Source organism: Antechinus flavipes, chromosome 2 (assembly GCF_016432865.1).
Source record: "Antechinus flavipes isolate AdamAnt ecotype Samford, QLD, Australia chromosome 2, AdamAnt_v2, whole genome shotgun sequence".
Classification (NCBI taxonomy): domain Eukaryota; kingdom Metazoa; phylum Chordata; class Mammalia; order Dasyuromorphia; family Dasyuridae; genus Antechinus; species Antechinus flavipes.
The window spans coordinates 102,783,969-102,801,815 of record NC_067399.1 but is presented as its reverse complement, the minus strand read 5'-3'; the positions used below and the strand labels follow the sequence as shown (position 1 = coordinate 102,801,815).

The 17,847-nt window shown below is 35.8% G+C and overlaps 1 protein-coding gene across 2 annotated transcripts in view; it reads right to left on the bottom strand.

Annotated features, from left to right (window-relative positions):
- The window catches only part of SPTBN1 (spectrin beta, non-erythrocytic 1), a 265,930-nt gene that overhangs the window by 60,541 nt on the left and 187,542 nt on the right, over positions 1-17,847 (bottom strand). For both annotated transcript variants that reach the window (XM_051975275.1, XM_051975276.1), the window contains 7 exons: positions 16,379-16,552; positions 11,349-11,440; positions 9,011-9,091; positions 8,430-8,545; positions 3,779-3,891; positions 2,653-2,840; positions 1,273-1,390 (listed from right to left, as the gene is read on the bottom strand). In XM_051975275.1, coding sequence (XP_051831235.1) covers positions 1,273-1,390; positions 2,653-2,840; positions 3,779-3,891; positions 8,430-8,545; positions 9,011-9,091; positions 11,349-11,440; positions 16,379-16,552 — 882 coding nt within the window. The remainder of the gene's footprint in view (positions 1-1,272; positions 1,391-2,652; positions 2,841-3,778; positions 3,892-8,429; positions 8,546-9,010; positions 9,092-11,348; positions 11,441-16,378; positions 16,553-17,847) is intronic.

The window sequence follows — 17,847 nt, the reverse complement described above, 5'->3', positions numbered from 1 at the left end:
TGGAAGAGGAAATTGAGATTTTATATTTCTGGTAAAATCCTAGAATAGGGGAACTTTTCCTCGCCCCCCCCCCCAAAAAAAAAACAAAACAAACAAACAAAAAAAAAAAAAAAACTGCTAACAACAAAAAGCCAACAATAGTGGAGAGTGTTCAAATTTGTAGTGATGTGTCAAATCTTGGTAAATTTCTCCTTCAGTTTCATGGAAGGTAAATGCTTATTAGTAGTAATGAGAATAAAATAAGCTACATAGGTTAGAAATATTAGAGCTAAATTGAGCCCTTTTTAAACTTCCATGCGAAGGAGAAATGAATATCATATTGGGAAACTCTAGTTATATAAAATCCACATCCAGCCTGACCCTGCCCTAAGCTCCCAAATAAAAAATTTATAAACAGTCTAAAATGTAGGACTGCTGATTTCTCCTATAAAAAACAAACAAAAAACCCATAAAACAGTGGGCATAGTTGATAACAGCATCAAGAGTCAGGAAGACCTATGTTTAAACTCCAGCCTCTGACAAATACTGGTTGTCCATCTCTGGGCAAGTCACTTACCTCACCAGTGTTCTAGACAACTAAGACTAAATCAAAAAGGAATTCTTAGCTATGCTGGTAAAGGAAGAGTCTTCTTACAGGTTATTTCTTATACCAATAAAACTGCAGATTAGAAAAAAGATTTTTTTTAACAGATTCCTCATATCTGTGGGGTCGTTCCCCCCCCCCCCCCATAAATCTAACTGGTTGGCTCCATTAAAAATGTTCTCATAAAATAGACTTCTTATTAAAAATCACAGAATTCCACTCAAAAAGAATGCTTATCTCCAACCACCTTTCCAGATTCTTTAAATTATAAAAGGGGATATTGCCTAACATGAAATAACCTAACATGGTTGGTGCACAAGTTGTGTAATTCAGTATTTGCTGTAACAAAAGGCAGGCTGGAGAGTTTAAAAAACTGCTGCTTGGGAAATTCCAGATAAATGAAGTAATAAGTGTTGAAAAGTCTCCTTCCAGGTCCAAAGACACTCAAGTCACTTGCTTAAGATTTATCACAATCCACAAAAGAATAAATTGATCTAACTGCCCAGGGAGTATAAATTAGTAAGCTAAAGGAATATGGACATAGTGAAAAAGAAACACCTCTGTGTTTCACCTTAAAGTGGAGCATATATTACATATCAATGTAATACATGCCAGATGTCCAGATCAAATATACAGCATTATTGCTCATGTTTAGAGCAGATGAAGACAAATGGTTGAAATAACTTTACCTTATTAATATCTGAGATGAGCTTTCCCTCCCGAGGCATATATACTTTTTGATTATTGGCTCTCATTTTACTTTGGATGGTGAAAAGAAGTACTTCCAAATTTCCTTTTTCTGTGAATCTGAGAGACACAAAAACAGATACAATCAGCATTATTTACCACATTCTTCATATCACTTCTCATGACAGAGCTAGTCATGAGGGTAGGGAGAAAGTGAATGAGAAGGCAGGACAGGACAGCACATACAGGAGAGGGTCAACTATTGGGCTTTCTATGGACTAGTACCAGGTGCTTTGTCCAAAGCAGGTTTTTTAAACGACTGGTGGGTTGGGGCTCAGCAAAATGGCAGAAATTATCACTCATATGTGTGGCTATTTGTAATAGTCTCTTATTATTTCAAATAAGGTTTAGAGATAATTCTTAGAAAATAGGCTTCTTTTACAGAGAAATTGGCTGAATGCTTTTAACAAAGATGGATTTCAAATGACTAGCTCATCTATTTTTTTCCAGGAACTTTCACAATCAGAAATGGGTTGTGACCCAGCTAGGAAATTCAGAATTAACTGGATGTTTTTTGTTGTTTGTTTTGTGTCAGAGTGTGTGAAAGAGGAGAGGAGGAAAAAAGAAAAGAAAGAGGGAGGATACCAAGTGTTTTAAAGAATGTTGTAATCTCAAGATATGATCAGCCAAGCATATCATTACACCATAGGATTTCATGTACCAGTGGCATGCTTCAATTAGGAAAAAAATGGTGAAATTATAACTTAAGTCACACTATAAATTCCTGAAGGACAGCAATTAGTAGCCCTACAATAGCAGAGTTATACTACCCATCTTGGACTCCTGAAGCCATATTCCCCAAATAAGACTTCATGTCTTAAGTTTCTCCAAATCCCCATGAGAGGCTGTCTCTCATGTTTCATATAGTAATAATGATTATGAGACCCTGCTGAGGTTCTCTCATCCCCCAAAACCTTCAGGTATCAGGACAGGGCTGGTCAGAGCACACCATAAGTTCAGAAAGCTGAGGCTAAGAGTGACCATGCTAAGAAAGGCTGAGTATGGTTTCTTCTATCTGCTGAGGAAGCTGTTGGGCTCCTGAATTATTCTTGCTTTGTCCTTCCTGAGAGTTCTATAATTTACTAATACCCTTCCAGCTCTTGTGATGGAATAAGAAAGGCTCACAATTACTTTCTGAGATATATAATCAGGTGAGAAGGGATGAGACAGGGGATAAGAGGAAATGAAATCACAATCAGGGAGTCAGGAAAATGGACAACACTTTGTGGCAAAGTCCTCGTCCCCCCATATGTGCAGTATGTAGTAAATTCATTTCAAGAGCCTAGACCTTAGAAACAGAGGCATTCCTCATTATGTCTTACTTGGGTGGTTTCTCCACGGTGCGGTAAGTGTTGAATGCCTGTAGCTGCTGTTGGACTCCCACGAGGGAGTTGGCAAATTTTCGATTGTTCAATATAATGATGGTTTGTTCAATCCACTCCAAGAGGTCTGAGGCTAGTGATTCATATTTCTCGATCATTTTCTCCGTTTCAATGGCATTGTCAAGCACCTAACAAGAATCAGAAACATTAAGAAATGAGATAATCTTTATATAAGATTAAAACATTAAACATATCTTCATATACATACCCCATGCTACAAGAATAGTCACTTTATTTTTCTGGTGTTGTGGGCTAAAAGGACTGTAACTATCAAATCTGAGAAATGAATTCAATTCATTCTTTAATATCTGGAATCATAAGCAGGGCCTTAAAAACATAGCTTCTTAATTTCTAATCCCAAAGGCCCAACTCAGATAAAAAAGGGCAGTTATCTTGTTCCATGCTCTTCTAGTGCATTTTCTAAATTTTAAGAAATTTTTAAGTGTGAATAGTTCTCAAGGTTTGCAAAGTGCTTTTCTTCTTTTTGATTCTGATGACACCCCAATGAGGATTAAATAACAAGGAGAGATTAAATGCCTTTGCCCAGGATCATATAAGTGTCTGAGGCCATATTCAAATTCAAGTCTTGCTGCTCCAACCTGGGTGTTCAGGATAATATCATTTGGTCCTCTTTAGAAAGGGGACACAAACTACAGCTGGAATCAGAAGACAGCACTTTTTTGAGTAGGGAAATAAAAAGCCAGGAAAATAATTACATTCTGTTAATCTGGCTGACTCTAACCTATTGTTAACAAAACCAGCCCTTCAATCATATGGCCCTCTTTCAGGTGTGCAGGAATTCCTATGAGCCTCAAATCAATTCTTAAATATGATATATATTCTTTGGTAGGAGGCACAGGGGCTTATTGTTTAGATTTCATGTCCATGATGCCCGATGTTTCCAAAGACCTACAGCCCCAAATCCTCCTGCTATCCTTACTGTTTTTCATAAAACTTTTTACTGGTTTTACTGACTGGCCGGGAAGAGAAAAGTGTAATCAGCCCAGGAATATATTGAGAAACAGATACAATTTCACAGAAACTTGTAAAATCTTAGCGAACTTACCTTCCCAATGCGTTTTCCTTCAACGGCTAAGGCCTTCATCTTTGAAAAGTAGTGGTAATATGTCACCACATAAGTAATAATGGATTTCTCATCAGGATGGTCCACACTGATATCTGTGACCAAGAGAAGATTAATTTCAATGTTTTTTTAAATGCTTCTTATCACCCCAAAAACAAGAATCACTTGAACCAAGAGAGAGAATTTCTGAGTTTATTCAACAACTCAATCAAGTATATTCAAAGGCATCACTATAGGGCATTATTAATTAAGAATAATGAAGGTACAATGATAATACTGTCTCTTTGGTCATTCACACAAACTTTAAATGGGCAGGATACACTATTTGTCATTGAAGATAACACACACACACAAATGACACAGGGTCTTATCCCTTAGCAAGGTTTGTAATCTAGTTGCAAAGAAAAAGCCTAAAAAAAAAAAAAACTAGACAAGAATTAAAGATAATATACAAGCCATATGTGAGAATACACAATATAGAAGAAAACAAAATTAAAAGCTAGTGGAATTCATAGCAAGGAAAAGACTTTTTGTAAATGATACTCTTGCAAATGAGGTAAGTTAATATCCTATGGAAGTGTTTGTTGTCCTTACCACAACCTAAAAAAAAAAAAGGGGTGGGGGGGTGGGGGGAGAGATTTCATAGGTTTTAAAAACATGAAAGAATATATGGTAAAGACTGAAATTAGTAGATTCAAATTAGTAGATTCAAAGGGAATTCATCTTATTCCCTTATTCAATATAGGAAACAAAAATAAATGCCTACTAAAGCTGAACATGAAGTTTACTGAAGATTTGATCTGTGCTTTTATCAAATTCAAAGTCCACCATGCAATGAGGAGATCTAGCACAATTAAATGAAGGAAAAAAACAGAAGGGGAAAAAAGAATGGGGGGAAGGGAAGAGAGCTGTGATGAAAAGTAGGGTAGATTGGAAGAGTTTTTGCAACATCCAGTGCTTAGGACAATGCCTGGACTGTAGTAGGTGCTTAATAAATGTTTGCTGAATTGAATTATTGAATCTACAATACTTCTTTTTCTTCCTTATAGCCACTCTATGACGCAGACCAAAAAAGTAATATTCCCTTTTAGGGAAAACAAAAAAACGGAGTCACAGGATTAAGAGATTTGTTCACAAACAACAAAAGTGGGGAAGGAACCCCAAGCTTACTGGCTCCCACTCAAGTGCATTTCTTTATAAGATTGTGCTATCATTGATGGGGGGTGGGAAGAAGAATAATTTGTGAAGGGCCAGAAAAATGGCAGTTTTGAAAGTGAAATTTGACTAAATTTGAGTAATATTTATTTAGTGCCTACTCCTTACAAAGCATTTTGCTATGTGCTAAGAAAAAAAAAAAAAAAACCTAAATAATCACTCTGTTCCAGAAATTTACACAATTTTAAGCTATGTGAAGGATGGGCTTCTTTATAACTTAAGTTGATAATACTCTGCTGGTGTCTTCCAAAACAGAAAGTCATCTACTTTAAATGTACTTCTGAATCTCAGAGTAAAGTTTAGGGGATAGACCCCTTTGATTTCATAGGTAAAGAAAACTTCCTCTACTGATGCAAGTTGATACCTTCTGTGCAAAGCAGCGTTGCTTACACAGATTTTGAACGACCAAGATCACAGAACAGAAAAGGTTTTCCCAGCACTTCTCTTATCTAGTGTGCCACAATACTTTCCATTAGGGCAGCGACTGATTTATTGCTCTAAACTGGCTTTTTAATTCCATTCACAAACTTTTTTCAGCTGCCTCTGAATCCTTAGCCCCATTTACTAAAGGGGTATGAAGTGTCAGAGCCAGCCAGGACCTGACTCCAAAACTAGTCCTTTTTCCATTATGTCTTAATTCCTAACACTGTTTCTCACTGTAACAAGCATAAAGACTAACATTAAAACACGTAGTGTTTTTATTAGCAAAAGCTGCCTCTGAATTCTTAGCCCATTTACTAAAGGGGTATGAAGTGGAAAGGACCGTCACCTCATTCTTGTCAATGTCACTTTTTCAACAATCTAATATATACCTTATATTACAAGTACAAGATCTTAAAGATCATCTATCCTACCCCAGTGGTAAGGAACTCAAAACAGAAACAGGAGTCACTAACTTTGTACATAAGGATTTCTGTGGATCTCATTTTGACTTAATTTTAAAATGTGATATTATCTATCTTTTACTGTATTTTTCTTAAAATGTGAAAAAATTTCCCAATTACATTTAAATTAGTTTAGGTTGTGCTCATGGATGCTACAGGCCACATGTCTGATAGCTCTGATCTAGCCACATATTCTCATTTTATAGATGAGGAAACAGAGGCCTAGAGTAGTAATAAGTTGACCTTTAAGAAACACAGCTAGAATTCAAGTGTCCAGACTCCCTACTCCCTATCCAGTGTTCTGTTCATATACCTTGCTTCCATTCTTCATGCAAATAGTTATAACAAAAATTATTTAAATACAAATTATTGATAAAATACTTTGCCATTGTTATAGAAAAAAAAATTTAGTACCAAAGTGCAAGTAAAAAATAGGGAGTAATTTTATGTCAAGGGAGTTAAGAAATACAATGCCACCCATAAAATTTTAGTTTGTATTTATGTTGGAGAATCATGTAATGGGTTAGTTTAGAGATAATTTTATCTCAGTTTCCTGTACTGAATATATGAGGGAATTTGATATATTGGAAAATAGAAAGAAGCTTGCCTGGCAGTCTCATGACCTCTACCTGCCCTCTGGTAGCTAAGCTTCCTGTTCTAAACTTTTAAGAACTTTAAACTTTTTTTTTCCTTCTTTTTTTCTGTTTCCTTCTCCTCCCCCAGTCCCTCAATTCTACTTTCATGTCCAGCTGTACTGTAACACACTTAGGAAGTTCTAATACCACAAAACAAATCATCTATTCTAATGTGGTTTTTAATTTGGAAAGAAGTTCTTATTACAGGCTGTACTAAAATGAAGTCTGATGTTAGCAGGAAATACAACCAGGGGAAACACACTGCAGGGGTCAGCTTAGATCTCTGCTCACTAGCCTGAATTTACAAAATAAACATTCTACTGTTCTAAGGGCCAAAAGCAGAGATCTATCTCTGAAGTCAGCTCTAAAATACTGTTACTATTCAGAAAATATGTTCCCCCTCCCTCACCCAGTTACTTTTTCATGGACATTATATATTATCACAAGAAACCCTAGTCATAAAAATTGAGCCTAATCAGAAGAGTCTTAAAGATAAAAAATGGGCAGTAGAAGGGGAGAAGCCATTGAAGTTGTAAATGTTATTTTTCTTCCATAGGATTCAATTCAACAAACATTTATTAAGTAATTGCTATAAGTATATAGGGCTAAGCTTGGAGATGCTGGAGAAACAAAAACAAACAAAACAGTCCCTGATTGATCTAAAAGGGTTTATGGAACATAGACCATGTATACTGGTAAATAATGCAAAATATATACAAAAATGGAGAGAATAAGGATAACTAAAGGAAGGGGAGGAACTAAGAAAAGTCTCATGTAGGAAGTGGTCCTTTACCTGAGCTAGGTATTTTACAAAGTAGAGAGAAGGAACTAGAAGATATTTTAGAGATTATTTTAGATCAACTTCCATCACTCATTCCTATTTTACGAATGAGGATACTGAAATCCAGAGATAGTGTCCAAGGTCACAGCTAAGAAGTGTCAGAGCCAGGACTTGACTCCAAAACTAATCCTTTTTCCATTATATCTTAATTCCTAATACTGTTTCTCACTGTAATAAGCATAAAGACCAACATTAAAACACGTGCTGTTTCTATTAGCAAAAGCTGCCTCTGAATTCTTAGCCCATTTACTAAAAGGGTATGAAGTGGAAAGGACCACCACCTAAAAGTTTTAGAAGCCAAGTGACATCTAAGGTAGCAGCAAATCACTGACAACTTGATATTTCACACTCTTATAATCTCATGTTGACCCACTGCAATAATCTCCTACTTATTTTCCAAGCTTCTAGTCTATCTCATTATTCTTACCCTCTTAATGATTTATTTTACACAACTGTTCAATAATTCTTCCTAAATCATCACTCACAAAACCATTACCCTACTCGAAACCCTTCAATAATTCTCTCTGTTTATGAAATAAAAGTCAAAGTTCTAAAGTTGATTTTCAAGGTTTTCCCACAATCTGCTACCAATTTACCTTCTCAACATTCTTTCCCATCTTGCCTTATTTATGATACTAAAGTTAGCTTTTTAAAAACGTTAATTTATATTTCCCCACATGTGCCACTTTGCACAAATTATTCCAAATATATGGGATGTACTAAATCCCTAACTAAACTTTCACCTGGAATCCTACTCATCCTCCAAGGACCAGCTCAAATGCTACTTTTTCCAGCAAAGTCTTGTGAGTGACCTTCCATTTATATTACGAAGAAGTACTTTACCTCCTTTAGATTCCACAGCACTTTATTCCTTCTCATCACCACTTCATCTAGCATTACATACTATTTGTGTTAGAATGGTTTGTACATATCTCTCTACTCCCTTGCTAAACCAATATATTGCATGAAGACAGGGACATTCATTTTTTATCTTTATATGATACCTGACACCACACAGTATACACCAATAAGCATTTGGTGAACAATAGAACCCTTACCCTCTGGATCCAGGAGTTTGGTGAGACCCAGATGCTGCTCTGCCAGGTTAAAAGCATTCTGAAGATTGTAATGTGCATTGGATTTCTTCAGTTTGTCAAAATCAATCAGGTCAGGTCTATGTAGATAAATAAAAAGCCCCCACAATCCCCCCAAAAATGTAATTTACAGTCTGAAAACAGATGGGTCAGAAGTATAAAACACAATAAAAGAAAAGCTAACTAAGGATACCACAATGTTGTTCTCCAGGATATTTTGAAACTGAGGGAAATACTAAAAAAACAAAACAAAACAAAACAAAAACAAAACAAAAAACACCTATAGCTTCACCAGTATCTAAAACACAGTTTATGGTCTTGAGGTCAAAGTTCCAAATGTATTCATGCAAAGGCAAGCACTTGGTGCTGTTTAAACTAAAGGGAAGACAGACATTGGGTACCACATCCCCACATGAGATGTGAGTTATCTACTACTGCTGAACTTATAATCCTATAGATTTGAAAGTCAAAAACTTTGCCACTTTGCCACAAAGGAATAACCTCACTATACCTAAAACTCTTCAGCATGTTTTTTAAGGACTTACCGGTGTTTGTGTATAAGTGCATTAAAAGCCATGCCATCTCTCCAGCTAGTAGTAAAGTTGTGAATGTTGACATTGGGATATCTGCAAAAGTCAAAACAAAAGAAGAAAGAGAACAAGCTAAATAAAGGGTGCTTCATACATTTCATATATATACATATATATATATGCATGCAATAAAAATCAGTCTATGAATGTTAAAAAGGAATTTCAAATCAGAGCCAAGTATTTCAAGGATCTCTTGGAACTACAATTCAAATAAGGCAGAGAGCTCTCTGGGCTACCTAGATTGTCCATTTTGTAATTCAATCTAACACTGAATGGAATGTTTGAATTTTTAATACCACTTTTCTTTAAAAAAAAAAAAAAAAATCTAGTCTTCTTTCCTTTACAACTATGCTTTCCTGATACACTAAACCCCACTATACTAGGATCTGGAATTTTTACTGAGGAAGGAAGGAATAAAGTTAGTATAAGGGAGAGTGGAATTCGAAAATCACACCCATAGAAAAGGAAAAAATGAGAAAATGCTATCCAATTGGTTACTAAACCCTGTGATTATTGCTCTTCTAATACACTTCCCATACTCTTTTCCATTGCTACTCCAACTACCTAATTTCATTCAGATAAGTATTTTTTCCTTGCCTGAATCATCAACTATGCTAGCCCTGTAACTATTCATTTTATCATTTGTTTGTTCTCTTTCAAATTTCTACTTCACGCCCTCCCACACAAATATTCTTCTCAATGAATTACTTCAATCTCTTCACTCCTCAGCCCAATAATATTTCAGTGGTCCCATTCTGCCTACAAAAAGAAGCCAGGTTCTGATTAGTGGGAATAATGAATCTTCCTGAAGTGGTCATATTATTCAAATTTACACTGCCTATTTATATAATGATGCAATTAATAATCACTGTGAGAATTCAAATACATACTTTTCTGAGATTCATGATTCCTTCTAATCAGGATCCTATAATAAATTGTAACCCCGCCCAACAGTGACATCCAAGTCCTCTAGAATTTGGTTCCAATCCACTTTCAAAGTCTTATCCCTTATACTGCCTTTTCCTGGATGCTTTTTAGCCAAAAAGTCCTCTTCACTATCTCATTAGTGATCCCTCATTTTCATTCTTTTCTATTAAATTTATGAGATTTTAAGATCTTTGAGGACAGGAACTGACCGTCTTTGCTTCTTTTAAATACCAAGATCAATCAGGGCCTGGGATATAGCAGATAGTGAATAAATATTTATTGATCGATTTTTATCTAAATATCTGAAATGAATCACTCTTGTCTCTAGCTGTTAAAGGCCTTTTCCTTCTTCAAAACTGAACGCAGGTGTTAATTCCTCCATACCAGGTAGCTAAAAGTGTGTTCACTTCCTACTGTTCTGTACCAAGAGCTATTTTCTATACTGCATTCCTACCAATGAGATCAGAAGCTCCTTGAGAAGTCTCCCAAATCTATCATTGTGACCATAAGCACCTTCAAACAATGTTTTCTACATGAGAGCTACTTAATAAGCATTTGTTTAATTAAGTACGGCCCAGAATCATCAGGATTACTGGTCTCCATTGTATCCCAGTAAAGCTGTTTGGACAGTGAGGTCACCAAGACCCAAATACTCACATTTTCTTTTAATACAAAGTAGTCAAGTCTTCCTTGTCATTGTTGCCACATTGTCTTTTCATCCTGGGTTAATACTGATTATTTTGATGGTTAAACAAAAGTCTGTGGAGAACCTACCTCTGGGCAATCCTTTCATATATTGGAAACTTTTCTGTAATCTAGCCAAGAGTCTATTCAATACTAATTTTTTTATAATGACTGTAATTCTATACTTATACTTGATTATAGGTTTGTCAACCTTATTGGATTAAAAACTCCCTAAGGGTCTAGAGAACGTAGCACAGTACTTACGAGTGCCCAAGGATACTCAATAAATACTTGTGGACTAATTAACTAAATTAAAGCCAAGTCTATATTTACAACTCATTATTACTGGTCCTAAAAACATCTGGAGAGAATGAACTCCACATAGAAAGGTTTATCATCAATGATAGCCTACTAATTTCAATTAACAGAGAGAGAACATATAGTTTTCTGAATTAAAATTTAAACATGTTTCTTTGATAGACGTTCAACGTATTTCAAATGTTTTCAATTAATGAAAACTGATTAAAACATCAGTTGGGTTACAGACACACAAGACAGCTGCTTCCTCTTTTTCTCTCATCCTCTTCTTGGTAGAGGACCACTGGCCATGGTACAAATGATTTGGAAAAAACTCCAGCCCTGGAAAGAGACATTTCCCCAGAATATCTCCATTCACACTCACCCAGCTGTTTTCATCTGGCACCACAACAGCAATGCGTCTTTGGCAGATTTTTTCTCTTTGTTGTCTTCAGTCTCCACACTGATATCTTGAATCTAAGATTTGCAAAGAAAATTAGTAGGATTAGTGGGTCACTGATGAACTGCATGAGTCAGTAAGAACAAATGTATTTCTTAGATATACACAACAAATACCCAGAGCACAGCAGGACAGGAGACAGATGGGTTTGTCTAAATAGATGCATAGAACTACTTTCTTTAGGAGCATGCTTCTGAGGTTAGGAAAATGGACAAGAATTTTACTTTATAATTAGTTTGTAGATGTGACCAAAGATAGGGACTTGGATACACACAAGCCTTTCTTTATACCCAGAATGTACTTGATTTTTTTTTTTTTTTATTACTCTGCTGGTGAGACACCAGTGAAGGGAACACTATGAAAACTGATGAATTAATATGGCAAGGAGGAAACAACTCATACTTCCTCTTCATAAAAGGTTTTATAAACTCTGGAGAAATAGCAAGCTAAGTTTTTTATAATAAAATGGTGCTTTTCACACCGTCATAAGAGTATAATTCTTTCAGAAAAGCTATTAATTAGATGGGATACTATACATGTTATTTAATAAATATGCTTTCTTGCTCTATACTCCCCCATCTCCCACCAGCTGACTTTCTATTCAACCTTTAAAAAGTCCAAATCAAATGATTTAATCCTAATTTCATCCATATCAGCAATAACTTTTGTTGTTTTAGGAGCTCACATAGGTACTTTGTCGCTTGCATTAAATAGGGATTATCTATATTTATGGTATATATCAGAAATCTTCTGTTATAGGAATATTATGGGAATGGCAATGATTCCGGCTCAGTACCTACAGCCACCATTCTGATAAAACTAATCCTATGGAGGTACAACCTGGTAACTGTTCCTGCAGGGGCTAGACACATAAGCTACTGAAGACTCAGAGCACAAAATTCTTTCTCCAAAGTCAAAATCTTTGTCACTGTCAAATGATTCAACACCAGAGGCTATGTTTTATCAATCAGCATGACATTAAAGAAGAGGTACCCCATCTGCTTTGCTAGATCACCCTAAGGAACACGGGGGGCCTTTTCATATGACTTCCAGCTGAAATTTTTATATGCCAGCTTCTTCATTTGATTTTGAGCCCCTTAATAGCAGGGGTATTCTTACTTCTCTATCCTCTAGCCCCAAAACAGTGTTTTGCACATAGAAAGGGCTTAATAAATGCTCTATTTATTTCTTCATTCCTACTAGCCTAGAAACTCTATGAAAGCAGAACGTTTTTCTTGCTTAGTGCCTGGCACACTTGTGGGTAGAGTAAGCACTTGAACATTAACTAAAAAAGAACAACAAATCACTAGGTATTGAACTACCTTATAATTTCTTAAGCAACCAAGAGACACCAAGATGTAACAGAAAGAATATTAAGTTGATACTAAGGAGACCTATATAAGTTACATTTGCAAAACACTTTAAAGTAAACTTTACATTTATTTAGTTTGATTCTTGAAACAATCCTATGAGGTACATGCTATTATTTTTATTTCATACATGAGGCTAATAGAGGGCAAATGATTTTGTTCAGTCACATAGCTAAAAAGGGCTGAAACAGAATTAGAATCCAGCCTTCCTGATTCAAAGTCAACCACTGCCTCCAGGTATAACTATGAACATGTATACATTTCCCTGGGTATCCACTATTTCTAGACTTAGGTTGTTGAAGAAGATGCTAAGATCACTTCCAGCCATAAAATTTTATGATTCTAAGTAATGCACAAGTAGCTCTGGTTTCTGTCAAGCCCCATCTCCTACACATTTCCAATCACATTAAAGCTATCACCAAAAATTCCTGAGGATTCTTTATATGAATACTGAGTTGGAATGGAGAAACAGAGACCACCACATATAGACCCTACCCAGCCACCAAAATGAATATTTGATAGGCAAAAAAAAATATGTGGATCTATACAATGTATATAACATTAGCAATGAGCCACACTGAAATTTTAGATAAACCAGATTTTCTTGGGGAAAGTATAGTCTACTTCCAAACCAATAAGGCAAGATCACTGGGATTTAATTTTGAACTTGTAACTGGGAAAAAGCTAGCTAAGATGAAAAATCATTTCCTTTCCACATTGCCCCTTCTTGAGATTAAGAGTTAACAAATGTTATTTAATGAGGATGAGATTGCAAAATCATTATCTTATGTACAAAAAGTGAATTGAGAAAGAATGATTTGAACTAAAAAGTTCAGAATAACTATGAATGGCAGTCTGAAATTACATGCAAGACCACCTGTAGACTTTCTAAAATCTTTGTGAAGAAAGATTTGTTTTTTATGACTCTCAGCTCATCTGGAAATAAAATCTGCTCATGCAAAATAAGGACATTTGCTAGTTTTTTGATGAAGCGAACTTAAGGATGCTGATGCTAATTTTTCATCCTTTTTCCCGCATTACCCTCCTTCAACTCAAATAAAATGAAGGAGCACCGCAAAGTTAGAGATAAGATAGAGATTAAGTTTATTAGCTATAAGAGATGAGACAATATGTCAACAGAAAAAAAGAAAAAAGGCTGGGGCAAACTATGGGATTTGACTAAATACTCCAGTTTTATCAATGGAGATCATAATCCATCTATGTCTGTCCAAATGATTTTCCTTTGTGTGAATCCTCTCCTATAAAAAAGACTGAATAGAGCAAGATAAATTTTAACCAAAATAAATTATGATTGCTGGGAAAATCATTCTACTTTCATTTACTAGGTCCTCTGCTGAGATGGTCTGAATTTCAAATTGTCTTCAGTTCTTTGAGTAGACTGACATTTAAAACACAACACAAGAAAACAAACAATTTTCTCAATGATCTATAGGTTTCCCAAGTGGCTCTGGACAGACATTCTGTGAATATGGCATCCCTCCTCTCTTTCTGAAAAGGACCTCTAGAGAAAGGAATTGCCAGGCCCACATCACTCCCCTTCTCAGGTAACTCTCTTCCACTGTTTCCCTCCCACCTGTGATGTTCAGTGAGGATTGTGGGCTGCAAATTGAACCTCACTAATCATCTGAGTCATGGTTATGGAACAGGTCACACTGGACACAAAGGAATGGAGACCAGCAACAAAGCAGCGATAAGGGGAGGATCTGAGAGATGACCATCATCAGGCAAAAGGGCAGAGACCCAGAGCACAAGACAAAACAGGAACATAAAGAAATGCCCCAGAAAAGGAAGACAACATGAAAAATTCAGGAGAGACATTTCAGACAACCAAATGGATGGAATGGGGAAGTACGGAAAGAGACCAAGAAAAAGGGAGTACCACTCAACTCAGCTTAAAATCTCTTGATACTTTAATAATGCATTAATACTATAATAATGAAATTACTAACAATATCAAGTATTAATAAAAATCATTTTACCATCCTCAATAACCCCATAACTTTTCCACTGTAAGGAAGGAAATAAGCATTTATTTAAGTACCTACTATTTACCAGGTACTGTGCTAAGCACTTTACATATATTATCTCATTTGACCCTTGCAACAACCCGGGAGTTAAATGAGGGAATTAAGCCTCGGTTTTCAGTTGAGGAAACTGAATAGAAATTGTGTGACATGTTTGGCAGGTTCACATAGGAAGATTGAATAAACAACCAACTTCAAAACAAAATAATACAAGATGCTGAGACTAGCTTGTAAAAATCAGTCCTACTGCTTTAAAAAACAGCTAATTAAGCCACTTTTTTCACTTAAAGCTGAGGTTATCGAGAAAGTTAATATGAAGAATGAATCTTCCAAATGACAAAGGCTGGTTCCTATTCTCTTTCTACTCCATATACAGTCATGTTTTAAAAGGTCTAGATGGGTATCTAAATATGTTTATATTTATATATTCCCTTTGGACCAAAGGGAAAATATATTAAGTTTCTTTTACCTGTGGGGTGCAAAGAGTGGCTAGTGTCTCTCTTTGATGACAGCCCTTTTTTTCCCTCCAGTCCCCAAAGAGACTGTTTTAGGGGAATTTCCCAGTCTGGGAAATACCAATTTGATAACGTCCTAGAGGTCAGAGCCAATGTCACTAACATAATGAAATGGAGGTCAGCGGTGCATTATGTAACTTAAGAAGGCTACCAGAGAACACTGAGACATGTTGAACATCCACAACCCAGTTACTTTCCTCAATGAAATAAGAGATTGGGAGAAATGTGGCAGGTATTCACTTCACAAACAGCTCCTGTCAAGAGAAACTATAACCATAGTGTCTCGTGTCCAGAACTGCCGCTGGCCTGAGACACCCTCTGCCAGTGACTGAGGCTATGTGGTAGAAGGTAATGACCTCAAGAGTTAGAGTCTTTCAACAGTAGTGTGTTATTCAGCCTCCCTCATTCACAGGTCCTTTGTATGTGAAAGGAAGATTTAGGACTAGATGACCTTTATTATTCCTTGCAGCTCTCCAGCACTAAGAAGGACTCTGAGCAGCTTACATGCTGTGGGCTACTGCCAAATCAGGGCAATCTCTACCAAGCCTAGGCAGAGACCCTATAACGGCTTGTATTTGATCACTGATTACAATCCTACCCCAAGGGAAGACAAGGAAGAAGGCAAACTCTGCTGCCTTTCAAAAACAGTTACAATATCTGTCTACAAATCTGAGGGTTTTCTGTACAATCTTATCAGAAGGGCAAGACATTATCAGCATAGCTATCAGTCACAAAGCACAGGTATCTAAAAGCTGTGTCCTTAGCAGTGACAGGTTGGGTTGGTATATTGTAGGACAGGCATTTTTGGCAGGGAAGAAAACTGACAAGAAGCTAACAAAAGAGACTGAGCAAAAGGATTCTACTGCCATGTCTCTCTATATTGTCCAGCCACTGTGTCCCCAAAAGGCTGCCCAGGTTCTGATACTACCCTTGTCCCAGGAAATAATGTTATCATATTCGAACAACCTTGAAATTTGGAAACACAAAAACAACGTGCAGAAATGCCCCATTGTCATGTTCTTTACCTGGAACCTCAAGATGATGGTCCAGATAAGACCAAGAGTCAGGCGATGATTCCCATCCACAATGTCATGGGATCCCATGTTTTCAAGATGAACTCTCTGTTCTTTCAGAAACTGAAGGGCTTTATCCACATTCTCCAGACAATGGATGCGCATTCTTCCTTTTGTTGGCTTGGGCTATTTCCACACAAAAACAGAGAAAAAAAAATGTCATCCAAAGGATAAGAGAAGGGATTGGTGCTCTTATAATTCAAGCAATTTTTATTCTAACATTAAACGTGAATACATTTCAAATATCAATTATTATGGGTGTACGTAATATAACAGGATCTCCCAAAAGTCTTAGTATACTTTGAAGCTTTTAAAAGCTTCAAAGTATACTAAGACTTTTGAAATACTTTTTATTATTAATTGTGACAAATAGATTATCAGGCAATTTTACTTTGCCAGAGATATACTTTCTGTGAAATGGGCAAATGCAATTTACTGGGAATTGCTCTGTGAACAAATAAAATGTATCAGTATGTCTTAAAAGTAGAAAAAAAGCAATAAAAAATATTCATCACCTTGTAAAATAAAAAATAATAGCAACAGTCTTTGCATGTACTAATGTATCACATATATCACTTCAGCAAATTAAAAAAAAACTGTCTCTTATAAAAGGAGTTCTATACCTTGAAATTTAAAATTTACCCCCCCCAAAAAAAACAACAACAAAAAGTCTCTCCAATACTTCCCTTACAGCTAGCTCTCCATTATTTTTCAGACAGATATGATTAACACCTTAAATATTTTTGATTAAGTTATAAACTTTAAAATAAGTTGCTGGCCTACTGAACTGACATTTCCTAAAGTTTGTCTAAAAATAGGAAAGGATCACAAAACACAAGGAAGAAAATTGTCAGGATTGTGAGAGAAAGAGTTCATTTTAACCCTATTTATGTCTCTCCTCTCAAAACTTGATCATTTTATTAATCAAAGGCAGCTCTCAGAAGAATTTTTTCAATGAGTATATTTCCCAACAATAAGAGAAACATCAGAAGAACTGTATGAATTGATAAAGAGCAAAATAAGTAGGCCCAAGTAAGCAATATGTACAATGATTAAAATAATAAATGAAAATACTATTAAAATACTGCAAAACTTAGATCTCATCTATAAAATGAGCTGAAGAAAGAAATGGTAAACCACACCAATATCTTTGCCAAGAAAACTCTAAAGAGTCAACCCAACTGAAAGGGCTGAACAATAATAAAATTCAGGTTAATTGAAATGATCAATGTTGGAACAGATGAAGCAAATCCCATGCCTACGGTTAGAGGTATGAAAGGTAGTATATATCATTTAGTAAAACAATAAACATTGTTAAGTTTTTATAGTTAGGTACAATACTACACATAAAATATAAAGATAAGCAAAAATAGACCCTGCTTGCAAGGAGCTCACATTCTCATGGAGGAGACAACATACAA